Source organism: Suncus etruscus, chromosome 17 (genome assembly GCF_024139225.1).
Source record: "Suncus etruscus isolate mSunEtr1 chromosome 17, mSunEtr1.pri.cur, whole genome shotgun sequence".
Lineage (NCBI taxonomy): Eukaryota > Metazoa > Chordata > Mammalia > Eulipotyphla > Soricidae > Suncus > Suncus etruscus.
Window position 1 is genome coordinate 58737670 of NC_064864.1, and position 26686 is coordinate 58764355.

Below are 26686 nucleotides of genomic sequence, written 5' to 3' on the forward strand. Positions count from 1 at the left end.
TTGCTTCCTGTGTTTTGTTCCTGTGTTTTAATTCTACCCATGAGAATTACTTTATAGTGAATGTTCCAAATATTGACCCTCAAAGATAATTGACCCTGCTGAGATAATAAAGCAGGTCAAGTGCACTTACCTTGTATGTGGTCAAAGGAAAAACCCACCATAAATGATCCTTGAAGAAAGAGCAACAGTAATTCCTGAACATTACCAGGTGGGGCCCCAGGAACAGAAAAAGAAACACACGAAAAAGAATTGACCCTTGGACTCCATCCAGGTTGTTTTACTGATCAAGATTCCAGATAGTGAGATCTCAAGGGATGGGCACTTTGAAGAAGTCCATGACTTGGATCTGAAGATCATCTTTGAAACTTTGCTACTTAAAACTGATCTGGGGTTGAATAAGTTAATCAATACTTGTTTCCTGCCAGTGCTTCGACTAATCAGGCTAAAGCTGATTAGGGTGCAGAGTTTAATGAGACTTCAATTGGTGCCCCTTTAGACCAATTAATTGACTTTCTTCTTGGTCATCTGCCTCTACTGAGAATTTTCATTAACAGAAATGAGGACATGCAATAGGTCTTTCCCCACATTCATCAGTGCTGCAACTTTCTAAGAGAGTTTAAGGAAATCAACTCTCATATTCTGATTAGTTTCATGGGATAATGATAGTTGGGGAGATCCCATAGAGTACATGTTCCCTAAAAGTAAGCTACTGGTAACTGGTGAGCAGCATTGGACGATGATCCCAGAGGTGCAGGCCCTAGGCTGGACTCTCCTGGCATCAGAGAAAATGGTCAATGCTCTAGGGAGATTGGCTTCTTGAGCTTCCACACAGCTCTTTCAGCAGGAAGCAACTGTACTAACATGTCCTGTGGAGAGTCTCCTCGTTCATTTTTGTATCTATTCCATCATAGTGACTATCTCTTTCCTGCTTTCTTTCCTTTTTCCTGTCACTGCAACCGGAAGTTCACTTATTTGCCATCTAGTTCTTAGTAACTCTCTCTCTGAAGGCTTCCTTTGGGCAAAGCCAGAATTCCTCTCAGTCATTTGACTGGAGCCTTCTCTCAGCTTTTATATCACTATCTCTGCTTTTTATGCTTCTCAGTCTGTAAGTCCAGGACTCAGATGATTATTGGAGTAGATGTCCCTGGTCTTCATTTGAAATTAGGCTAAGAACTTGACATATTCAGAAGGTGAATTCTTCTGTAGTCAAGTATTAGACAATATCCACAATACCAAAGACAGATGTGTGGGTGTAGATGCTCTCTCTCTCTCTCTCTCTCTCTCTCTCTCTCTCTCTCTCTCTCTCTCTCTCTCTCTCTCTCTCTCTCGGACACACACACACCTATATGTTTATTCTCCTGGTTCCTTGTAAATCTGCATAGCTCAAAAGATGTTCCTACATAAATGGGCAAAGTGCATGAACAGATGAGTCATGATAGTATAAAAAACATAATAAACCAGGGGGATGGTCCCAGTTGACTGGTTGTTAAAAGCAAATGACACTGGGGTCAGAGAATAGCAGCAGGTAAGGCTGTTTTCAAATCCAAAGACATTTGAACAAGATACTCTCTAATGTTTATTGCTGACATACAGTGGTGCTGGGGACAAGGAGAGTGTAACAAGGATAACACTGACCAACATGGCTCCAGGTATTACTTGGGGATTGAGGTGAGGGGCTCTTAGAACTGGAGCACATAGTTCACAGGCAGGAGACTTGGTTATTCTCCTCAGCTCTTTCTGGCCCCCTTTGCATAGCCTGGTGTGTCCCCAGACCAAAAACCCAAAAGAAAACTTGATTTTCTCTGATCATCTCACTCCCTTTTTCTATTCAGTTATTTTACTTTAGGGACTGTATGCTAAGAAAATGTTCTCAGAGCCCGGAGAGATAGCACAGCGGCATTTGCCTTGCAAGCAGCCAATCCAGGACCAAAGGTGGTTGGTTCTAATTCCAGTGTCCCATATGGTCCCCTGTGCCTGCCAGGAGCTATTTCTGAGCAGACAGCCAGGAGTAACCCCTGAGCACCGCCGGGTGTGTCCCAAAAACCAAAAAAAAAAAAAAAAAGTTCTCAAATCACAACAATCAATTTGAAAATAGTTATTGATGCTTTATTTAGGACTTCAACTTGGAAATAATTTCAATACCTGAAATGAGAGCAATTCTACCAAGTAGATTCCTTGGTGGGTTGCCTTGCATATGGCTGACTCGGGACAGACTCAGGTTTGATTCCCGGCTGCCAGAAGTAATTTCTGAGTACAGAGCCAGGAGTAACCCCTGAGCGCTGCCAGGTGTGGTCCCCAAACAAAACAAAACAAAAAACCCCAATCAATGTGGTCATTGAAATTTCCAGAAGAAATTATAATATGGGAATGTTCATATTCAATGGGAAGAGCAAAGAGAGCACCAAATGTGTATATTTTTGGAATAAATATAAGTAAATTCAGGTCAAGGAACTATGGAAGTAAGTATCAGTGTGAATGGTATTTATATAATGAAACCATAGATGACTCTGTTTTGATTTCTTTTTATATTTTTATGAGCATCCATATCTTTTATTATAGGGAAGTTCAATCCAAGATTCTCCAGTACAGGCTGTTGTTTACTTTGGGGATTTTTTTTTTTTTACTCAGTTAAGTGATGGGAGGTTTTCTGAATGACAGTTACCATAGAGTCCACTTAGGCCAGACCTTATTTTTAGCATTTCTTAAATGTTTCAAGTGTACATTGTAACATTTCATCTGTCTTTGAGAACTGAGTTATTTCTGCCTTTGAATACTTTAGTGCATAAAAAAGTCTTATATTATCGTGTCTCTATTTCTTCCTGGTTTTATCCTGGGCATCATGCCTCTTCCTAATGCCCCCCCCCCCCTTTTTTTTTTTGCTTTTTGGGCCACACCTGGTGACGCTCAGGGGTTACTCCTGGCTATGCGCTCGGGAATCGCTCCTGACTTGGGGGACAATATGGGGCACTGGTAGATAAAACCGTGGTCCGTTCTAAGGTTAGCGTGTGCAAGGCAAATGCCTTTCCCTTGCGCCACTGCTCCGGCCCCCTAATGCCCTTTTATTACTTTAATTCAATAGCAGTTGGAGTTGATTTATTTTTAAATGGTATGCTTTCAGACAATGGCCCTTGCTTGGGATCTAGAAAACCAAACCAGCCCTACAAATGGATATCCTATAAACAGGTAAGCTGACTCCATGATTTGGGGTAGATTCTTTTGTTAATGTGATTTCCTGAGTTTCATTTGGTCATTTTTAGGTGCTGACTATTTTTTGAAAATTCTCTTTCATAGGTGTCTGATCGAGCTGAGTACTTGGGCTCTTGTCTTTTGCATAAAGGACATAATCCATCACCAGACCAAAATATCGGCATCTTTGCTCAGAACAGACCAGAGGTAACCAAGTTGAAATTAACTCAAGAAAGTGTTTTTGGATTGTCTAATGTCTATAAACCCCACTCCTAAACCTTGTTGGTGACCTTCCAAATCTTCCTTCAAATCTTATGTCTGAAGAGTTTCAATTTAGGGTCTCCTTAATTTCTGGTTTAATTAAAGTACCTTAAGTTGATTGAATAAACTTCTCTTATTTTCTAGCTTCTTATGACCTATTTTTAGTTGCATTGTTGAATGAGGAAAATTGAAGGAATTGGCAAACAAGAGCCTGATGTTGTAGGAAAAAGGGAGAGATTTTTTCATGTTAGAATAGTAATAATCCTGTTGTACTTGATTTGAGAAGGGGGTGTTGAGCCATACACAGTAGGTGCTTCAGAGCTATTCGCAGTTTTGTGCTCCAGGGCCACTCCTAGTGGTGATTTTGAGGACCATGTGATGTTGAGGATCATATAGGGGTTGACCACATGCAAGGCAATTGCCTCAACCCCCATATTCTTTCTCTGGCCATGTGTTGTCCTTGCTCCTGAGACTTTAGGCTACAACCTAGGGAAAACTAGTGCCATATTTTCTAAGCGAAGGGAAAGCCAACTTTTAGACATTAAAGTTTATTAAATAAATTCAATTTTTTCTAAGTTAAGTCATTAAGCCATTGGAACTCCTCAGAAGAACAGCTTCATTTGCTTCAGAATTAGATCACCTTGATCACCTACAAAGTGATCAATTGTATCACCTTTATTTTTCCAGAATAGTTGGATAATCAACTGTTACTGCCAGCCACTTAACAAAACTCTGAAAATGTCCTTTCAGATGAATTAGCACACTTCCGTAAGTTTAGTCAGAGCTACTTTTAACATACAGTTATACTGACATTTAAAACTCCCCATTTAAGTGTCTGACTTAGCTCACCCGCCTCTCCAGTCACTGCCTGTGTCTACTTTCGAACTATATCCATAGTGATATTGTGCTAGACTATCTTTGACCCTTCACTTCCTTCTTCCTGAATGCCTCTTTGTCTTCACCTCCAAAGGCAAACCAAAGTCCTTCCAAACCCTGCCCAAGGTTCTTCCCTTTCCACAAGCAAACCAAATATTCTCTGCCTCAGCCCTGGAAATGATCGTTATCTTCATGCTTTCCATGCTTTTCATGATAGGACTACTTATCATACTCATTTTGTATTCTAGCCTACTTTTGTTTTGTGCTATCTCTGTGCTATCTTATCACCTTTTTTAAAAAAACATTTTTTTTGGTGGGGGATTTTGGGCCACACCAGGCTGCACTCAGGGGTTACTGCACTCAAATCACTCCTGGCAGGCTTGGGGGTTCATAAGGGATGCCAGGGATCAAACCCAGGTCTGTCCCTGGTCAGCTGCTTGCAAGGCAAATGCCATGCCCTACCGATGTGCTATAGGTCTGGCCCCTATTTTATCACCTTTAAGGTTGACTGTATGCTATAGTATTGCAATGGTACTCCCTAAGACTTCCAAGTTATTAAAAATAAACTGAAAGATACCAAGTATTTGTTGACTAAATGAATCAGTTCTGTCTGTGCTATAATATCATTCTTACTTGAACTTCTCTCTGAACAGTGGATCATCTCTGAGTTGGCTTGTTACACATACTCCATGGTGGCTGTGCCCCTGTATGATACCTTGGGAGCAGAAGCCATAGTATATATCGTCAACAAAGGTAAATCTTTGCTCTTCAGTTCAAACTTGATTCTTTGTTTCTTTTCTTTCTTTCTTTCTTTTTTTTTTTTTTTCTTGGTTTTTGGGCCACATCTGATGATTCCCAGGGGTTACTTCTTTGGTTCTGTGCTCAAAAATCATTCCTGGCAGGCACAAAGGACCATATGAGATGCTGGAGATCAAACCTGGTTGGCAGTATGCCCTACAAGGCAAATGCCCTACCCACTGTGTTATCACTCTGACTCCTCTTACTTGATTCTTTAATAACGCCCAGTAATTTCTCATTATTTGCTTTTGCAGTAGCTTTGGAATGTTGCAATCACAAATAATACCAAAGTCTTTGTCCGCTATTAACTTCGGACATAATTTATAGGGAAGTTATAGAGTTTCACAATCAGAGAGAGGCACAGATACAAGTTTCAATGAAATACTTAGAAATGACAGGATATGGTTATTTATTAAGAGATAAGAGTATTCACTAGGTCATTGGATACAAGGTTAGAGGGTGATTAAATCAATTATTTGCCTAATTTAGTGTGAAACTACTGATTTCATTTCCCATTCTTGTAAATCCAACTCAGTGCAGTTAACCTTCACCTATCAATATCTATGATAAGTCTGGAGAAAATAATTTATAATAAGTACAAGTACAAGGGCAATTAACCTTTTTCAATTCTAGATAAGGCATTCTATCACAGAACCATAAAGACATAAACAGAAGTTTTCTAGTTTTGCAAGCAAGCATCAAAGTAACTGTTAAGTATCATGAAATCCTTGTTGGGCAGGAGAGATAGCATGGAGGTAGGGTGTTTGCCTTTCATGCAGAAAGACGGTGGTTCAAATCCCGGCATCCCCTATGGTCCCCTGAGCCTGCCAGGAGCCATTTCTGAGCGCAGAGCTAGGAGTAACCCCTGAGCGCTGCCAGGTGTGACCCCCCAAAAAAAGAAATCCTTGTTTGATAATATCTCATGGTTTATTTTCTCATTGACTCCTCTCCCCTTGAATATGATAGGATCAGACTTAAGCAATCTATACACCTTGTCTGCATTCTTTTTTTGGGTGGGGGGCACACCTAGTGCCCTCAGGGGTTACTCCTGGGATGCCTGTCCAACCTTGGATCAGCTGTGTTCAAGACAAACTCCCTGCCACTGTGCTACCACTCTGGTCCCATTTTCTGCATTCTTTTTGTTTGTTTGTTTTGGGCCACACCTGATGACTCTCAAGGGTTACTCCTGACTATATGCTCAGAAATTGCTCCTAACTTGGACTGTATGGGATGCGGGGGGGGGGGGGGGGGGGGGAGGGGGGGGGGAGGGGAGGGAATGAAACTGCAGTCCGTCCTAGGTTAGCGAGAGCAAGGCAAACGCTCTACTGCTCACGCCACCGCTCTGGCCCCATTGTCTGCATTCTTTTTTTGTTTGTTTGGTTTTGGTTTTGGTTTTTGGGCCACACCCGGTAACGCTCAGGGGTTACTCCTGGCTATGCGCTCAGAAGTTGCTCCTGGCTTGGGGGACCATATGGGACACCGGGGGATCGAACCGCGGTCAGTCCAAGGCTAGCGCAGGGAAGGCAGGCACCTTACCTTTAGCGCCACCGCCCGGCCCCTTGTCTGCATTCTTAAGCAGAAAGCACTCTGTATTCTGGAAATAGTGTTGAATCATGCAAAACAAAACAAAACAAAACAAAAACCCCTGTGCTTCTGTTATATTCACTTGTTGCCAATGAAATACTTCAGGATTTATATAAGTTAAGTCTTTTGCAGACATAATTTCTTGAGAACCAGGTCCGGAGAGATAGCACAGCGGCCGTTTGCCTTGCAAGCAGCCGATCCAGGACCAAAGGTGGTTGGTTCGAATCCCGGTGTCCCATATGTTCCCCGTGCCTGCCAGGAGCTATTTCTGAGCAGACAGCCAGGAGTCACCCCTGAGCACTGCCGGTGTGACCCAAAAACCAAAACAAACAAACAAACAAACAAAAAAAAAACATAATTTCTTGAGAACCTTTGAAAATTTCAAAAAACTTTTTCTTTTTGGGCCACACCCGGCGGTGCTCAGGGGTGACTCCTGGCTATCTGCTCAGAAATAGCTCTTGGCAGGGACGGGGGGCCATTTGGGATGCCGGGATTTGAACCAACCACCTTAGGTCCTGGATCGACTGATTGCAAGGCAAACGTCGCTGTGCTATCTCTCCGGCCCCTCAAAAACATTTTCTGCTGTGCAAGGCAATCAGACATTGATGAAAGGAAATTGACATCGGGCCCTATTTTTGCTTTCAGCTGATATTTCCACGGTGATCTGTGATACTCCTCAGAAAGCCTCACTCCTGTTGGGCAATGTAGAAAAAGGTCTAACCCCTGGCCTGAAGAATATCATTCTCATGGATCCCTTTGACGAGGACTTGAAGCAAAGAGCAGAGAAGAGTGGAGTTGAGCTCTTACTCTTTTATGATGCTGAGGTATGGGGATGAAATGCATTTCCCATTTGAAGTCCCATCGGATGCAATGGGCGATGGGCAGAATATCTCCCCAGAATGCAGATTTGCTTCTGGTGGGTGGAGGTGGGAGATGGGAGCTAATGCCTAATGCCACACCTGCAATGCAGCTTACAGGGGCACTTCCCCAAGATCACTCTGAAACTTATGCCAGAGTAGAAGGTCTATAGCTAGTGTGTTCAGACATAAAATTTCTGGGCTGGAGATATAGTACAGGGGGAAGGTGCTTAACTTGAGCATGGTCAACAACAAACACTATATAGAGTCCCCTGAATATTGCCAGGTGTGGCCTAAAGCCAACACCCACAGTCTTCTAAAAAAAAAAAAAACCAACATAAAAATCAAAACAGAGATTTCCTAAATCAAGACATAAGTGGAAGTGAAAAATATGGGTCCCAGAATAAAGCTCCCTAGATTTTCTGTTCTGGATACAAGTCTATGAGATAGGTGACTGGGTATGTCATTGCTGCTCCCCATCTCCCTGAATGCAAAAGGAGGACAAAATAGTCCTTAGCTCCAGAGGAATTTTGTAAGTAATTACAACCCATAGATTTACACATATACACATTACACATATACACATATACAACACATACCCATAAAATAAGTGATACATATGCATTTGACTATGTCATATAAAGCATATGGCTAAAGTCTATATACTTTTTTTACTTTATAACTAAAAAAGAAATCTATAGTGATAAGACTAGAGTTAAAATGTAAGCATTTGGGGCCGGGCGGTGGCGCTGGAGCTAAGGTGCCTGCCTTGCCTGCGCACGGACCGCGGTTCGATCCCCCGGCGTCCCATATGGTCCCCCAAGAAGCCAGGAGCAACTTCTGAGCGCATAGCCAGGAGTAACCCCTGAGCGTCACAGGGTGTGGCCCAAAAACCAAAAAAAAAAAAAAAAAAATGTAAGCATTTATTTTTATACTGGATTTCAGGGCACTACTTAGTGTGTGGTGAAACCCGCAGTAGTATCTGTCTTTTTAGAACAATTTGACAGCAGTCCTACTAGGCTAAACATGTGGAGTATCATGGGAACTTTGGATGCTGGAGATCTGTTCTTAGAAAGGGAGGGGTCCTTGGGACCCATGGGTTCCCACTGTGCCCGGCTTTGGATTTATTTCCATAGAGATGTTGCAGGGAAGAGGGGCAGAGGGCTGTATCTGGCATAAAGCTGCTTCTTGGGACTAATGTCTTTTCTGTGGTTTTTCTCTTCCTGCAGAATATTGGCAAAGAAAACTTCAGGAAGCCAGTGGTAAGTTTTTTCCTGCTCAAATATAGGTCTGCTCTGTTGGACTTTCTATGATTCTGGTTATCTTAATGCTTATGATTTTCTCTCCAGCCTCCCAAGCCAGAAGACATGAGCCTTATCTGCTTCACCAGTGGGACCACAGGTTAGTCATCCCCAGAGAATGTCCCAAAGGCCTTTTTACCCTGAGCCTTGGCCATAGCTGTCCCAGAGACCTGTGTCAATCAAACCAGACCTCTGATAGGATAAAGATACTCCACAGCAAATACTGTCCTTCTTCCAACAGAAAACTTTTGAGCATGAATGATTAAAAACATCTGCACCAGCAAATGAACTTTCTGCTGTGAAGATGTTTATTACACAGATCTCAAGGTTTTCAGATGGAAGCAGGAAGTCAATTTTCTTCACCACCTCTCCACTCTCTCTGTTGAACACAACTAGATAGAATGGGTTCCCTAAATCAAGATAACCTCTATGATCATTTCACACAGGACATCGCACAACCTCCCTCTTGGGGGCCAGAGAGATAGCACAGTGGTAAGACATTTGCCTTGCACACAGCCAATCCAAGACGGATGTTGGTTCAAATCCCAGCATCTTATATGATCCCCTAGTGCCTGCCAGGAGCGATTTCTGAGCATAGAGCTAGGAGCAACCCCTGAGCACCGCTGGGTGTGCCCCCCCCCAAAAAAAAGAAAAGAAAAAGAAATCGCTCTTGGTAGGCTTGGGGAAATCATATGGAATGTCGAGAATTGAACCTGGGTCTGTCCCAGGTGGACCACGTGCAAGGCCAATGCCTACTGCTGTGCTATCGCTTCGGCCTCTCTACTTGAATTTTCTTTTTTTCTACTTGAATTCTTAATAGTTTTTTAAATGTCCTCTGTGTAAATCGCTGTGTTGTAGCCCATTTTGGAGTAGGGGAGCATATCCAGCAGTGCTCAAGGGCTAGTTCTATTTCTGTTTTCATGGTTAACTTCTAGAGATGGGGGCCCAATTAGTGTGGGGAATGGAACCCAAGACTCCTTTACCCCAAACAGAAGCTCCAATCCATGGAGTCTGCTTGCCTGTCCTAATGTGCCTATTTGGTTATGGGAGGCTGGAAAATACTGTAGAGCTGAAGTCATGAACTTAGAAACAACATAAGGGGGTTTGATCTTTTCTTTTTAACCATGTGCCTGAGACTGGTTATGGGCAATGTCATTGTACATTTCAGAACCAAAGATGGTCTGTGGGCTTCATCAAGGGTCTTTCTCTCCCCCTTTTGTCTTCCCCAGGTGACCCCAAAGGAGCCATGATCACACATGAAAATATTGTTTCAAATGCTTCTGCTTTCCTCAAGTGTGTGGAGGTCAGTGGCCATGGGGAAAGAGGCCCGAGTGTTGGCACCACAGGATTTACACATTGCAGTTAGAGCAGTGGAGTGGGTGGTGGAGGAACCAGTAATAGGCCTGTGAGTGCCCAGAGACAAGAAGAGCTTTTCACATTAGGACTTTAGGAGGTCATGTGTGTTTCTGTTTTGGTGTCCAGGATCATAGCACCTCTCTGCTCTGTGTATTGGTGGGCACTTTTAGAGCTTCATAGGGTCTAGTCTGCACATCCTTGTGTTGGCATAGATCCAACCATGTCTCCTCTCTGTCCCCTGATCTGTAGTACACGTTCGAGCCCACTCCTGAGGATGTGAGCATCTCTTACCTCCCCTTGGCGCATATGTTTGAGAGGGTCGTACAGGTGAGTGGCCCGTGGCCTTAGTACGAATGGAAATGGGGGTTCTGACCTGCCAGCTCTGTTTCTATTTTAGAGTCAGCTAAGCCAATCAGAATTCATAGTCCTTTGTTGGAAGGACAGGTGACAGGCAAGGAGTGGGCCTGGATGAGTCCTAGCAGGATATTTGGCTAGACTGTCTGCAGACTTCCCCTCTCTTGTGGCTGTCTGTGTCCACGGGGTGAATGGGGGATCCTGTCATCCCTCCTGTGCCTGCAAGAGGCAGCAGAGCCAGAAACCTACAGCCTACCCTTGAATGTCAGTGGTGTGAAGCTTGATTGCCTCCTGTCCTAGTTTACTAGGATTAAAGTTAAAAATCACAAGTAGGCTGAGCCAGAGTGATAGCACACTTGGGTAGGGTGTTGGCCTTGCATGCAACTGATGTAGGCCTGATCCACAGGCATCTCATGTGGTTCCTAGGGCACTGTCAGGAGTGATTTCTGAGCACAGAGCAAGGAGGACCTGAGGGATTCAGGGTGTGGCCCAAAAGCCAAAAACAAAACAAATTACAAATGGAATTAGATAAAGGGGGGGCAGAGAAGGGGCACAAAATCCAGGTTAGAAACCCATATCTAGGAGCCAGGCTGTGGCGCTAGAGGTAAGGTGCCTGCCTTGCCTGCGCTAGCCTTGGACAGACCGCGGTTCGATCCCCTGGCTCCCATATTGTCCCCTAAGCCAGGAGCAACTTCTGAGAGCATAGCCAGGAGTAACCCCTGAGCATTACTGGGTGTGGCCCAAAAACCAAAAACAAACAAACATACAAAAAAAACAAAACAGAAACCCATATCTAAAGGGCATTATGAGGAACTTCTCAGAGCCTCATGGGCAAGCTGGGACACTCCTCTCTTCTGGTGTTTGAGTAGGAGTGGTGTGAACACCAGGACTTTTCAAGCTGTTCAGATGTTGCTTTGAGACCCTAAAGCAGTGCTGGTATTTCAGAAACCCGGTTGGGGCCAGTGAACAGGAGTAAGGCACCTGCCTTTCGTGTAGTCAATCATAGTTCACTCCCTGGCATTGTAGGATTCCCCTGAGTACTGCTGGGAAAAATACTTGAGCATAAATTCTGGAGTAAGTTTTGAGTACTGCTGGGTGTGACCCAATATCCTCTGCCTTCATCCCCCAAATACACCCCTCCCCCCCAAAAAAAAACTGCTTATGTTCGTAGTATTTAGGGGAGAGCCTCTCTGCTCCCTACCTAGATACATTCTTTTGTTGTTGTTTCTGGGCCACACTTGACAGCGCAGAGGTTACCCCTGGTCCTACACTCAGAAATTATTCCTGGCAGGCTCAGAGGACCATATGGGATACTAGGGATGGAACCCAGGTGGCTGCGTGCAAGGCAAAAGCCCTATCCACTGTGCTATTATTGCCCCAGCCCTTTAGATACATTCTTTAGCCTATTTACCTGTTGATACATGAAAAACACCAAATAAAAGTCAGTTCCTTGGACACAAATGTTGATATTTGCTTAACAAAATGTCATTTTAAGAAGGATGATTCCCCACATCTATCTGAAATTGAACTGGCAACACCCTTGTAGGCACATTCTAGCTTAACTGGTAATGATTCTCCTTGGGACTGTAAAATAAATGGTATCTTGTAAAGATGATGTCATAGGCAGACACAGCACAAGAGAGATGGCTCTTGTTTAGCAAGTCAACACTCAGAGAAGTGGATGGAGTCATGATGAGTCTCACACTCATACCTGAGATTTCATCTTGTGTTGGGGAGGTGCTCAGAGTCAGGGTTCCTGGAATGATGGAGTAGGGTGGTATACAGAGCAAGGTAGGTGCCCATGGACATGCACCTAGATCTTCATTTCTGGCTGGGACAGCCCTTAATTCTTCAAACTCCACCAATGTAGAGCCTCACTATGGGTCTTTGCTTTTAGGCTGTTGTATACTCTTGTGGAGCCAAGGTGGGATTCTTTCAAGGAGATATCCGGTTACTTCCTGATGATATGAAGACCCTCAAGCCCACGGTGTTTCCTGCAGTGCCTCGTCTCCTCAACAGGGTCTATGATAAGGTACCGCTCTAGTTTCTGCTGAGCCAACCCCAAGCTCAAGGAATGACCTGGCTCTTAAGTGCTCTATATCCAAGTAAATTTGCTCCACTTCCATTGTCTCCTCTCTACCAGCATCACTTTCCAGTCACTTTTACAAATGTACACATGAAAAACCACAATTAATGAAATACCCTTTCCTCTGCATAAGATTGCTTTGATTTGAGCCAGAGAAAGCTCCTATCAAAAACTGGGGGCACCTCCAAATTCAAACGGATTCACTTGTAAATTGTGCTTTTCTTTTTTCTTTTTTCTTTTTGGTTTTTGGGTCACACCCGGCAGCTCAGGGGTTTTTCGTGGCTCTAAGCTCAGAAATCACTCCTGGCAGGCTTGGGGGACCATATGGGATGCCGGGATTCAAACCACCGACTTTCTGCATGTGAGGCAAACGCCTTAACTCCATGTTATCTTTCCGGCCCTGTGACTGCTTTGCTAACACCTACTGGTTGGCCATTGAGTTTTTTGCAGAAACTCTAGGCCTTGTGATAAATGTCATCTCTGTATTCATCATCTGATCCTCATAAGAGCACAATGCTTGATATCCCTAAGTTACAGAAAAAGGAAACTGGACCCAAGAGGTAAAATTACTTGCTCAGAGTTGTCTAATGGAGCCAGTTCAAAATCACACTAGTTAATTTAGTTGTTACTAATCATGATTCTTTTCTTAAATTGGAGTTTGCCAAATGGTAACTTTTGACTTCAGTCATTTCTCTTATTAGTTCACTGGGATTCTTACATAAAGTCCTGGTAGATATTTAGTTCTCCCCTTTTTTAATCTTCAGAGTAATAAGCTGTTGTCCCATGATTTTCAAAAGTTGTCAATGGGAATTATTTTCATTCTAACATTATACATTCTACCATTAATGGTGTCCATATTGGAACTTAGGAGCCTCAACCAATTTTCCCAGTTTGGATGTACCTAGCTGTCTTTAATAGCTTCTTTGGTCTTTGGACTCACCATTATCTGGCAGTTTCATTCATCAAAAAGAAACCCTTGGGGCCGGGCGGTGGCGCTAAAGGTAAGGTGCCTGCCTTGCCTGTGCTAACCTTGGACGGACCGCGGTTCGATCCCCCGGTGTCCCATATGGTCCCCCAAGCCAGGAGCAACTTCTGAGCACATAGCCAGGAGTAACCCCTGAGCGTTACTGGGTGTGGCCCAAAAACCAAAAAAAAAAAAAAAAGAAACCCTTTTTATTTTTCTTTTCTTTTCTTTTCTTTTTTTTTTTTTTTTATTTGGTTTTTGGTTTTTGGGCCACACCCAGTGACACCCATGAGTTACTCCTGGCTATGCGCTCAGAAATTGCTCCTGACTTGGGGGACTATATGGGATGCCGGGGGATCGAACTGCAGTCTATCCCAGGTTAGTGCACATAAGGCAACTGCGTACTGCTTGCACCACCGCTCCTTCCCCCCCTTTTTTTTCCCTAAGGAAGCCAGAGGAAATTTCCTTGCTCCCTTATGGGCTGCATTATGAGTATCTCCAGTAGATTTCCAACTGAGAGTGGTTGTCACTCTACAGGTGCAAAATGAAGCCAAGACACCCTTGAAGAGGTTCTTATTAAACTTTGCTATTTCCTGTAAATTCAACGAAGTGAAAAAGGGCATCATCAGACGTGACAGTATCTGGGACAAGCTCATCTTTAACAAGGTCCAGGTAGGTTGTTTGGATACTGAACTGAGCCAGGAACTTTCTGTGCTAACTGCTTACTCTGTCTACTGTTAGCTCTTTAGTTTACATGTCCTTTTAATAGGAGCCCTTAATCTATTTTGTGTGTTCACTCACACTTTTTGCATTTCTCTCTCTTTCTTGGATAACTTTGGGACTATAAGGAATTGATCAAGACACATAATAATGGATTTTATTTTGGAGTAAAAGTAAAATTCATTATTTTAGATTAAGACATTGAAAGGGTCCAAGAATACTAATGTTAGAGTAAATGTTTTCTCATGCATAGTCTGGTCCCAGCTATGAACATTAATGATAATAGCATTTTATAAATTACCTGAGGCCCCTAAGGTAGGGTTCATCAGGTCTTTTGTACCCACTGAACAGGAGAACCTCGGTGGGAAGGTCCGCATCATGGTCACCGGAGCTGCTCCCATCTCCTCTCCTGTCATGACGTTCCTCCGGGCAGCATTAGGGTGTTCGGTAAGCCACTCACCTTCTTGGGAGATAATTGACTTCACTTTTACACAAAAAACAGGCACTGTTTAGATAAAGAGGAAAGCACAATGGGAACATACCTAAGAAAAACCAACCTTCAATTTAAAGCTCAAGAGAAAATATCCTTCTAGTTACTTTCTTGCACTTCTGTGTCTAGAAACCTATGTCACAGGTGATATCTGTGTTCTAAAATACCTCTCACACAGAACCCACGAACATAGTTCTTTGTCAAATAATACCATTTTAATAATTTTTCAATAGTTGATTGAAGACTCCTGGGTAGCTAGTTTCCTGTTGATGGACAGTTAACTTATTTACCTTTTATTTCACCTCTATTGTCAATGAAGAATTAAGGATACTTATGTACCCTTGAGGGTATATCTACATAGTGATATTACATAGTTACAAATTTTCTATATAATGTGCTAGATATCTGAAAATAGAGATTAATGTAATTGAGAATGAAGTTCTGTATAACAGCAGCAGATTTCAAGCTTTGTACACATGCAGGCTGGCACTCCTCTGTACTGTGTTGAGAAATATTACCCTAGCCTCTCTAGGCTCATTCTTGGTGCAAATGCAGGATTTCATCTTTTTCCTTTGTGTGTTTGTTTTTGGACCACACTCAGCAGCACTTGGTGGTTACTCCTGGCAGGCTCGGGGGATCATATGGGATGCCTGGAATCAAACTGAGGTCCTTCCAGGTTTGGCCGAATGCAAGGCAAATGCCCTTCAGCTGTGCTATTGCTCTGCCCCACAGGACAGGATTTCATCTTATTTCCAAAGGCTGGCTAGTTTTTCATTGCAAACACACACACACACACACACACACACACACACACACACACACACACACACACACGTTCTTTTTAACTTTATTTTATTAAAAAAAAATAAAACCATTGCGATTTACAAAGTCCACCATAGTTGGGTTTTAGATATAGAATAAATAAGGGTCAATCCCACCACCAGTGTCAATCTCCCTCCACCATGATCCCAGAGTGTATATGCATGTTCTTTATTTTTTTTTATTTTTTTTTTTTTATTTTTGGGTCACACCCGGCAGAGCTCATAGGGCTACTTCTGGCTCTACACTCAGAAATTGACCATATTGGATGCCAGGATTCGAACCACTGTCCTTCTGGACGCGCCTTACCTCCATGCTGTCTCTCTGTCCCCCATATATACATGTTCTTAATTTAATCTTCTGTGAATGGACACATAGTTTTTTTCCAACTCTTATATGTATGTAGGTATATGTAATATATAGTTCTTCCAGTCAGTGTTTCACATTCTTTGGTTAAATGCCTAGAATTGAAATAACTTTGTCATTCTCTTTTTTTTTTCTTTTTGGTTTTTCAGGCCACACCCGTTTGATGCTCAGGGGTTACTCCTGGCTAAGCGCTCAGAAATTGCCCCTGGCTTGGGGGGACCATATGGGACGCCGGGGATTGAACCTCGGTCGAGATCTTTCCTTGGCTAGCGCTTGCAAGGCAGATACCTTACCTCTAACGCCACCTCGCTGGCCCCAACTTTGTCATTCTCAGTACTTAAAGATAAAAAGTTTTATCTTAAAGATAAAACAAAATGAAAAAACTTCTTCTTAGTCCTTAAACCAGTGGAGTCACACCCTTTCCAGAAATACCTTCCTCTTATTCACAAGCAATTCATGTAATTCAGCCCTTCTTTCCATGTTCACGCTCCTCACCCCCCAACCCCACCCCAGTAGCTTATAGGATAAGCTAAGCACTCCATAAACCCTCTGTTCTGGAATTCCTTTGAAGCCAGGGGTTTGCAAACTAAAACAAGGGCCACATCTGACATGCTATCTATTTCCTAAGTGAATTTTTAGTGAAACAGAATCATTACTACTTGTTGCATAATGCCTCTGACTTATTTTTGGCTCCATTGGGCATGATAAGCCAAAAATATTTTCTGCTGGTTCTAGATGTAAAATAGTTTGCTGATCCATGTTAGGCATCACTCAAAAGCCTTTAATCAGTGTTACTCAATTCCTTCACTCCTTCAATATAGCAGCTTGCCCAGGAGTAGTCCACCTGCTACTGTGTTGAATAACTCATTAACTTGAGATGCCACATTTTTTAAAATTTAGGGCCCAGAGAGATAGTACAGCGGTGTTTGCCTTGCAAGCAGCCGATCCAGGACCAAAGGTGGTTGGTTCGAATCCCGGTGTCCCATATGGTCCTCCGTGCCTGCCAGGAGCTATTTCTGAGCAGACAGCCAGGAGAAACCCCTGAGCACCGCTGGGTGTGGCCCAAAAACCAAAAAAAAAAAAAGTACTGAAAAGAAAACATTTTTGGGGCCAGGAAGGTGGCGCTAGAGGTAAAGTGTCTGCCTTGCAATCGCTAGCCAAGGAAGGACCGCGGTTCGATCCCCTGGTGTCCCATATGGTCTACTCAAGCCAGAGGCGATTTCTGAGCACATAGCCAGGAGTAACCCCTGAGCGTCAAACGGGTGTGGCCCAAAAACCAAAAAAAAAAAATTTAATTTCATTGGTTATTATATCTCTAGATCCTTTAGGATTTTGAGAGCCTATCTGGTTGTTAAGATTTAGCAGCTCGGGCCTGGAGAGATAGCACAGCAATGCTTGCCTTGCAAGCAGCCAATCCAGAACCTAAGGTGGTTGGTTCGAATCCCGGTGTCCCATATGGTCCCCCGTGCCTGCCAGGAGCTATTTCTGAGCAGACAGCCAGGAGTAACCCCTGAGTACCGCTGGGTGTGACCCCCCAAAAAAAATTTAGCAGCTCATACAAGAATTAAAGATCAGTAATAGTGTCCAGAGCCTTGACTTTTCTTTTTTTTTTTTTTTTTTTTTTGTGGTTTTTGGGTCACACCCGGCAGCGCTCAGGGGTTATTCCTGGCTCCATGCTCAGAAATTGCTCCTGGCAGGCACGAAGGGCCATATGGGACACCGGGATTCGAACTGATGACCTCCTGCATGAAAGGCAAACACCTTACCTCCATGCTATCTCTCCGGGCCGCCTTGACTTTTCTGTGTCTTGTCAGAGAGCATGGCTGGCTTGTATGTTGTTAAAGAGGGTCTCAAAGTCTTCTGGTCTTTTTCAGGTATTTGAAGCTTATGGCCAAACAGAGTGTACTGCTGGATGTACATTTACATCACCTGGAGACTGGACATCAGGTATGTTCTCCAACTACTGGGCTGGGACAAGTAGGACCTTTGACCTTGGGCAAATACCAAACCCAAATTCTCAGTCTTCATCTTCCTATATGAGGAATCCAACTTTTATGTCAAATGATTCTACTCTATGAATATTTCCAAAGTGTTCCTGGGACATTCCTGGCTAATTTTTGTGTGATGTGTTCTAGGTCATGTCGGTGCCCCACTTGCCTGCAATCATGTCAAGCTGGAAGATGTACCTGACATGAACTACTACTCTGTGAACAATGAAGGAGAGGTGGGTAGTTGGGGCAGATGATACCAGCTAGTAAATCCCATAAGGAATGTTTTTCACAGGCACCGTGAGCAGGCTTAGGTCTGAACTTCCTCCAAGCTTCTCTTCCCTCTCTCCTTCAGTGGGGGTGGAAAGCTGAGGCTATTGACACAACTCTGGGAACCCTTGGATGGTTTGAGATGGGGGCAAGTGTTATTTCCTGCACTCATACAAAAGCTGACAGCCTCTACTTCTGTCATTTCCTCATGCCACCTTTCTGCAGGTCTGCATCAGAGGCACCAACGTATTCAAAGGCTACTTGAAGGATCCTGAAAAGACACAGGAGGCCATCGACAAGGATGGTTGGCTTCATACTGGAGATATTGGCCGATGGCTCCCGGTGGGTGTTTCTGCAGTACATTTGGTAGTGTGCATGCTAGACAGGGCATAACATTCTGTCTAGAGTAAGATGGACAGAAATGCAGAGACAGCCGGAATAATTAGGTTTGTAACATCTGGCTTTCTCAGACTTGAAAGAATAGAACAAATGGTAGAAAGGCTGGTGCTAGAGAGATAGTGAGTTAAGGCATTTGCCTTGCATGCAGCTGATCCCAGTTCAATCTCTAGCTCTTTATATGGTCTCCAGAGCACTATCAGGGGCACTACTGAGCAAATAGCCAGTAGCTATAATGGGCATGGCTCCAAAACAAAACAACAGAGAATATAGACTGGGAGGCAGGAAATATGTTGCAGTCTTACTTTCTTCTGGGACCAGAAATATTATCCTGAGAAAGTGTCATTGTGTGAGGTCTGTTCAAAATTAGAGACTCAGAGTCTCTATTTGATTATATATAATCATATCTGATCATCCTGCTTTAAAAAACATTGAGATAGAGACGGTAAAGAATTTTCATCTGGGCCTGCGAGATAGCATAGAGGTAGGGCATTTGCTTGGCATGTAGAAGGACCAGCATTCCATATGGTCCTCGAGCCTACCAGGAGCGATTTCTGAGCCTAGAGCCAGGAGTAACCCCTGAATGCTGCAGGGTGTGACCCAAAGCCTCCCAAGAGCAATTTCTTTTTCTTTTCTTATTTTTGGAGGTGGGGCACACCCAGCAGCGCTCAGGGGTTGCTCCTAGCTCTGTGCTCAGAAATCGCTCCTGGCAGGCATGGGGGACCATATGGTATGCTGGGATCGAACCAACATCCGTCCAGGATCGGCTGCTTGCAAGGCAAATGCCCTACTGCTGTGCTATCTCTCCAGCCCCCAAGAGAGATTTCTGAGCGCAGAGCCAGGAGTAACCCTTGAGTGATGCCAAACAAACAAACAAATAGAATACAAGTAGACAAGTGAGGGAGGTTATGCAATGTCCTGTGTGAAATAATCATAGGGGTTATCTTGATTTAGGGAACCCATTCTATCTAGTTGTGTCCAACATAGAGAGTGGAGGGGTGGTGAAGAAAATCGACTTCTTGCTTCCATCTGAAAATCCTGAGATCTGTGTAATAAACATCTTCACAGCAGGAAATTCATTTGCTGGAGCAGATGTTTTTTAATCATTCATGCTAAAGAGTTTTCTGTTGGAGGAAGGACAGTATTTGCTGTGGAGTATCTTTATCTTATCAGAGGTTTGGGTTGATTGACAACATAGGTCTCTGGGACAGCTATGGCCAATGCCCAGAAGTCGCTCCTGGCAGGCACGGGGGACCCTGTGGAGGGCTGGGGATATCTGGGATATGCCTGTGGCAGAGCACGCATGGAGTATTTGTGAGGCTCTGGGTTCAATTCCTGGAATCCCCAAATGATGATAATCCCCCAAACATCCACAAAACCTTTTAATGAAACGGAACACCTTTATTTCTAAAAGTTCTGAAATGAAGTCACTGAAAATGAAGTTATTGATAATAGCTGCAGAATTTCTTCTCTGGATAAGGCACTGCAACAACTCTTCATTTAATTAATTTTTTTTGCCACACCTGGTGGTGCTCAGGGATTACTTCAGGCTCTATGCTCAGAAACCACTCCTACAGGCTCAGGACCTCATAGGATGCCAGGGCTTGAACCTGGCTTGGCCACGTGCAAGGCAAATGCCCTACTTGCTGTACTATCACTCTGGCCTCAACTCTTAATTTTTTTGTGGCTGTGTTGGCTCTTCATATAGTCAGACACCTTACGAAGCCATTTCCAGCCCTGCACCCAAACCCAAGAAAGAAAAAGAAAAGATTGCACAAGAATTTTCAGAAAAGTCAAGTTTAAAGATAATTGTGATTTTTGTCATTAACTTGACTGACATTATGTTTCTTTCCAGAATGGAACTCTAAAGATCATTGACCGCAAGAAGAACATTTTCAAGCTGGCTCAGGGAGAGTACATTGCTCCAGAGAAGATAGAAAATGTTTACAACAGGAGTAGAATTGTGGCGCAAATTTTTGTACATGGGGACAGCTTACGGGTAACAGTAACACTTGTTTTTAAAATTAGCGCTTTTCAGACATATGCATGCCCAATTTTTATAGCCACATAAAATCTGGATAGGTGGGTTTAGGATGAAAATAAATCTGAGTTTATAAACTCAAGAAATGAAGCATCATTTGAAACCTCAAGTAAGGTAATAAAAGTGAAAAAATAACAACACTGCTTTGTTAAAACTATGAACCCTAAACAAACAATTGGAAGAGTTGATGTTGTTTTTTTTTGTTGTTGTTTTGTTTTGTTTTTTTGGTTTTTGGGCCACACCCAGCGGTGCTCAGGGGTTACTCCTGGCTGTCTGCTCAGAAATAACTCCTGGCAGGCACTGGGGACCATATGGACACCGGGATTCGAACTAACCACCTTTGGTCCTGGATCAGCTGCTTGTAAGGCAAACGCTGCTGTGCTATCTCTCTGGGCCCGAGTTGATGTTTTTATATTGAAATTTAGGGTCACCAAGTCAAAAATGCTTCGTGGGATAGGATAGGATAGGATAGGAAAGGAAGGATAGGGTGAACAGAGATAAGTTAGAGATTATGAAGGTAAATTTCAACACCTTCATTTTTTCTGAATGTAGAATTTAAACAGAACATCTTTGGGTGGGAGAATAAAATTTGAGTTTTAAGCGAATTTGAAATCCAGTGTGTGACAGGAATAAGATGCTTGTTCTGAAGCTGACATCCTTTTCAAACTTGGGGGGTGGTGCTGCAGATGAGACATTGCCACCCTAGATCTCTAAAGTCTTGTTCCTTGTTTCCTTTCCACAGTCATTCTTAGTAGGAGTAGTGGTTCCTGACCCAGATGTGCTTCCCTCATTTGCTGCCAATCTTGGGGTGAAGGGAACTACTCAAGAACTGTGCCAAAACGAAGTAAGTTTCATGTTGAAAGCTTAATGTAGAGCCGTGGAGCCCACTGTAGGAGATGGGGTCCTGCTAGTTGGGGTGCTCAGAGCTGCCTCTTGAGGAATCTTTAATTAAAAAAAAAAGTTGGGGCCGGGCGGTGGCGCTAGAGGTAAGGTGCCTGCCTTGCCTGCGCTAGCCTAGGACGGACCGCGGTTCGATCCCCCGGCGTCCCATATGGTCCCCCAAGCCAGGAGCGACTTCTGAGCGCATAGCCAGGAGTAACCCCTGAGCGTCACAGGGTGTGGCCCAAAAACCAAAAACCAAAAACCAAAAAACAAAACAAAAAAACAAAAAACAAAAAAAAAGTTATAGAATCCTTTGATAGTACAGAGGTTGAGCTATTTGTCTTGCATACTGCTGAACCTGGTTCAATTCCTGGCACGAGTACTGTTGGGAATGCTCAAAATACTTTGTGAGCACAAAGCCAGGAGTAGCCCCTGAGCACCATGAGGTGTGGCCCCCAAACTAAAACAAAAATTATAAAATTGGGGAAGGGAATAAACAACAAAAACAAAATTATAAAAATTAGAGAGTAAAATATTCCCATTCAAAGATAACACCTTTCAACCTCCAGTTCATTTTTAGGCATATATTTTTGAGCAATAATTATATAATATATTATAAAAATTTTTTTGGTCACATCCAGTGGTGCACAGGCTTACTCCTTTCTCTGTGCTCAGGGATCACTCCTGGTGGGCTCATAGGATGTCAGAGATTGAACTTGGGTCAGCTGCATGCAATGCCTGCATAGCTCGCTTTTATCCTGATGAGCTATTATAATCATTTTAAGTTGCTTCGTGCTTAACATTTCGGCTCTTTTGCTTCTGGTGGGGTGTTGGGGAGGGGTCTCCCCAGTGGTGCTCAGGGGCATAGTGAGTGATACTTTTGCTTAGTAGTGCTGAAGACAATCAGCACTATGAGACTGGGCCAGGAGACCTCTGAGACATGCTATGGGGGACTCAATTTGGGGCTTTGTGCCCACAGTGCCTGTGAGCCTCAGGTGCTCCTGGCCTTTCTTTTTCAAGCATTTGTGCTCTCAACTATATTTTATATTTGTAGGTTATAAAGAAAGCCATTTTAGAAGACTTGCAGAAAATTGGAAAAGAAAGTGGCCTTAAATCTTTTGAGCAGGTGTGTATTACTGATGTTATCCTGGTCCCTCAAATGACACCAGAAAGCTTTAAGTTTCCATTTAAAATGAAACTGAAAGGTCACTTCCAAGGAACCGATTTTAGGTTTTGCACCAGTAAGCTATTAATGAAACATGGCCATGACCTTTGGAAATTATTTATTCAGTTCATTTCTGCAGTTTTTATTCATTTCCCTTCTCTCTACTCTTCTTTTGTCCCTGTGACAAAAGGGCAAGTGTCACTCTTTCCCCTCCCTCTTGATTAACCTCATTTTCAGAAGGTAAAGGAATCTTTCAGGTTCTTCACCTAGCACTTAGGGGGCTCTGTGGAAAAGTCCGATCACTAATTAACGTATGTGCATGCATTCACCTTCTCTTCCAGGTCAAAGGCATCTTTGTTCATCCAGAATTATTTTCTATTGAAAATGGACTCTTAACACCAACACTGAAAGCGAAGCGGGCAGAGCTTGCCAAGTACTTCCGTGCTGAAATCGACAGCCTGTATGAGAGTATGAAGGAGTAGGATAAGGTAATTTAGTCTGCAAGAAACCGAATTATATTCATTTAGTGCTGTTTACCAATTAGATAATAAAGCCATAGTGGAGGGGCTTTCAATATTATTGAGAGACTTATACTGCAGAAGCCTAACTCTGAACTAAGTCAATTTTGTCCTTTTTTCTTTTTCTTTTTGGTTTTTGGTTTTTGGGCCACACCTGGTGATGCTCAGGGGTTACTCCTTGCTATGCGCTCAAAAATCGCTCCTGGCTTGAAGGATCAAACTGCTGTCTGTCCTAGGTTAGCGCATGCAAAGCAGATGCCCTACCGCCTGCGCCACCACTCCAGTCTCAAATTTTGTCTTCTTAATCTTAGAAGTGGCTGATCTTTAAATTTAAGGCCCACTTCTTGGTATCCTTTGTCCTTTAAGACTACTGTTTTTCATGTCTTTTTTATTATTGTTTTGGTTTGGGAGCCATACTTGGTGGTGGTTAGTAGTTACTCCTGGCTCTGTGCTCAGGAATCACTCCTGGTAGGCTCAGAGGACCATATGGAATGCCAGAGATTGAACCTGGGTGTGCATGTGAAGGCAAGTGTCTTACTAGCTGTGCTATCGCTCCAGCCCCCTTTTTCATGTCTTTTAACCTGTTGACAGGCCCAAGACATTGCCTTTCTAAAATTAAAATTAAGTTTTCAGAAGTTTTTTTTGTTGTTTTTGGGCCACACCTGGTGATGCTTAGGGGTGTTACTCCTGGCTATGTGCTCAGAAATCTTTCCTGGCTTAGGGGACCACATGGGATGCCGGGGGATCGAACCGTGGTCCGTCCTAGCTAGCACAGGCAAGGCAGATGCCTTATCCCTTGCACTACCACTCCAGCCCCTCTCAGAAGTTTTTTTATATTCCATATTTTCAAACTATTACCCCTGATATTTTTTCCATCCGAAACATAATTCTAAGTACTGTATATACTTTTGTTGTTGTTGTTTTGTTTTTGGGTCATACCCTGCAGCGCTCTGGGAGTACTCCTGGCTCTACACTCAGAAATTGCTCCTGGCAGGCTTGGGGGACCATACGGGATGCCGGGATTTGAACCACCGTCCTTCTGCATTGCAAGGCAAACGCCTTACCTCCATGCTATCTCTTCAGGCTCCCGTGTATACTTTTTGTTTGTTTCGGGCCATAGTTGTTGAGGCTCAGGGGTTACTCCCTGCACTCAGAAATTGCTCCTGGCAGGCTTGGACGACCATATGGGATGCTGGAGATCGAACCTGAGTCAGCTACTTGCAAGGCAAACACCCTACCCACTGTGCTATTACTCTGGCTTTTTTTCCCCCTCTCGTGTATCTAAATTGTGAATTAAAAGTTGGGTTTCTAAAAATGTTTCCCCCCAAAAGAATATTCTAATGACTAAACATGTTTCCTATAGTCTGCTGCTGTGTGAAGGGGAAGGAGTTTAAACTTGATTGTCAAGCGCACTTTTCCAATGAACAAGTGAAGCAACCACCACCAGAACTAGGACCAAAAACTCTAAAGAAGGCCAAATCCTGCACAATTGGCTTATCGTTGGAGAAGGAACTGACTTGTTTTTCCCTGGACTCTAATTCCCTTACCTACAGACTACAGACTCTACCTTACCCACAGAACATGTTGCTTCCACTTGTAAATGTAAAGACTTTAAAATAAACTTGCAAATATTTACAGTGTTGTTGTTTTCTCACTGACTATGACAAGCATCAGCCTGAAACCAGAATCACCCGAAAACCGGAAGCTGGTGGCGCCCAGACCTGGTTGCATACTAGACTCGCATGGGAGGTAAAGATGTCAGTGCCAGAGCACCACTCAGGAATACCTGATTAGCATGGTACGGAGAGTGGACCAACGAGATAGTAGAGGGTGGGGCGCTTTCCTTGTACATGGTGGCACAGGTTAGACCCCCAGATCCCCAAAGTGTCTTCGAGCTCACCAGGAGTAAGCCCTGAGCACCACTGGGTATATCCAAAAGAAGATGGTAGGGAGTGAAGCCTATGATGATGTTTCTAGGAAGGAATCAAGTTGGGTAATTTCTGAAGGAAACTAGTTTTGGATAATAAGGCCTTACCCTAGAACTGCAAATAATCGAACAATAGTATGAGTCCAAATGCCCACCACATTAACACAATTTAAGTTTTCTCACTTCCTTCTCAACCACCTTTGTTGTTTTGTTTTGTTTGTTTTTTGGGCTACACCTACTGGCGCTCAGGAGTAACTCTGGGTCCTATGCTCAGAAATCACTCCTGGCAGGCCAGGCTCAGGAGGCCATATGGATGCTGGGGACTGAGCCCAGGTGGGCCACATATATGACAAATGCCCTACCCGCTGTACTATGGCTCCAGCCCCCACTTTGTTGTCTTCGGAGTAGACTTAAATATTGCTTCTCTTGGCTCTTAACTGGAGTTAAAGAGATTATTCCAGAATGGTCTAAAGCAGTGTTTTACTTTTTTTTTGGGGTGGGGGGAAGAGGGGCAGTTTGGGTCACACCCAGCAGTGCTCAGGGGTTACTCCTGGCTCCATGCTCAGAAATTGTTCCTGGCAGGCTCGGGGGACCATATGGGATTCGAACCAATGACCTGCATGAAAGGCAAATGCCTTACCTCCATGCTATCTCTCCGGTCCCTAAAGCAGTGTTTTTCAACCTTTTTGTGCAAAGGCACACTTCGTTGTTGTTGTTGTTTTTGTTTGTTTTTGGGTTACACCCGGTGGCAGCGCTCAGGGGTTCCTCCTGGCTCTATGTTCAGAAATTGCTCCTGGCAGGCTCAGGGGACCATATGGGATGCCAAGCATTTGAACCACCATCCTTCTGCATGCAAGGCAAATGTCCTACCTCCATGCTATCTCTCCGGCCCTGAAAGGCACACTTTTTTCATGGGGTGACAAAACAAAACAAAGCATAGGCACACCATCATTAGAAAATGTTAAAAAAGGGCCCGGAGAGATAGCACAGCGGCGTTTGCCTTGCAAGCAGCCGATCCAGGACCAAAGGTGGTTGGTTCGAATCCCGGTGTCCCATATGGTCCCCCGTGCCTGCCAGGAGCTATTTCTGAGCAGACAGCCAGGAGTAACCCCTGAGCACCGCCGGGTGTGACCCAAAAACCAAAAAAAAAAAAAAAAAAAAAAAAGTTAAAAAAAGGGGCCAGAAAGGTGGCGCTAGAGGTAAGGTGTCTGCCTTGCAAGCGCTAGCATAGGACGGACCGCGGTTTGATCCCCAGGCGTCTCATATGGTCCCCCCAAGCCAGGGGCGATTTCTGAGCGCATGGCCAGGAGTAACCCCTGAGTGTCAAACGGGTGTGGCCCCAAAACAAAAAACAAACAAACAAAAAGAAAATGTTAAAAAAAATTTAACTCTGTTAAATTAACTATATTCCCTATATGTAAAGTAATTCTCTTGAATAGGAATCAAGTAAACACAAATTATTTTATAATTACTTTATTATA

General features: G+C 43.6%; 1 protein-coding gene across 1 annotated transcript in view; it reads left to right on the forward strand.

Annotated features, from left to right (window-relative positions):
* The window catches only part of ACSL5 (acyl-CoA synthetase long chain family member 5), a 65538-nt gene extending 40625 nt beyond the window's left edge, over positions 1 to 24913 (forward strand). Inside the window, exons 4-22 of the mRNA XM_049764446.1 lie at positions 3119 to 3183; positions 3292 to 3393; positions 4977 to 5076; positions 7351 to 7529; positions 8792 to 8824; positions 8912 to 8963; positions 10093 to 10166; positions 10469 to 10546; positions 12471 to 12605; positions 14161 to 14295; positions 14695 to 14790; positions 17893 to 17965; positions 18154 to 18242; positions 18502 to 18618; positions 20528 to 20671; positions 21456 to 21557; positions 22650 to 22721; positions 23102 to 23248; positions 24642 to 24913. Of these exons, the coding sequence (XP_049620403.1) occupies positions 3119 to 3183; positions 3292 to 3393; positions 4977 to 5076; positions 7351 to 7529; positions 8792 to 8824; positions 8912 to 8963; positions 10093 to 10166; positions 10469 to 10546; positions 12471 to 12605; positions 14161 to 14295; positions 14695 to 14790; positions 17893 to 17965; positions 18154 to 18242; positions 18502 to 18618; positions 20528 to 20671; positions 21456 to 21557; positions 22650 to 22721; positions 23102 to 23242 (1787 nt within the window). The 3' untranslated portion in view covers positions 23243 to 23248; positions 24642 to 24913. The remainder of the gene's footprint in view (positions 1 to 3118; positions 3184 to 3291; positions 3394 to 4976; positions 5077 to 7350; positions 7530 to 8791; positions 8825 to 8911; positions 8964 to 10092; positions 10167 to 10468; positions 10547 to 12470; positions 12606 to 14160; positions 14296 to 14694; positions 14791 to 17892; positions 17966 to 18153; positions 18243 to 18501; positions 18619 to 20527; positions 20672 to 21455; positions 21558 to 22649; positions 22722 to 23101; positions 23249 to 24641) is intronic.
* The last annotated feature ends 1773 nt before the right edge of the window (positions 24914 to 26686 follow it).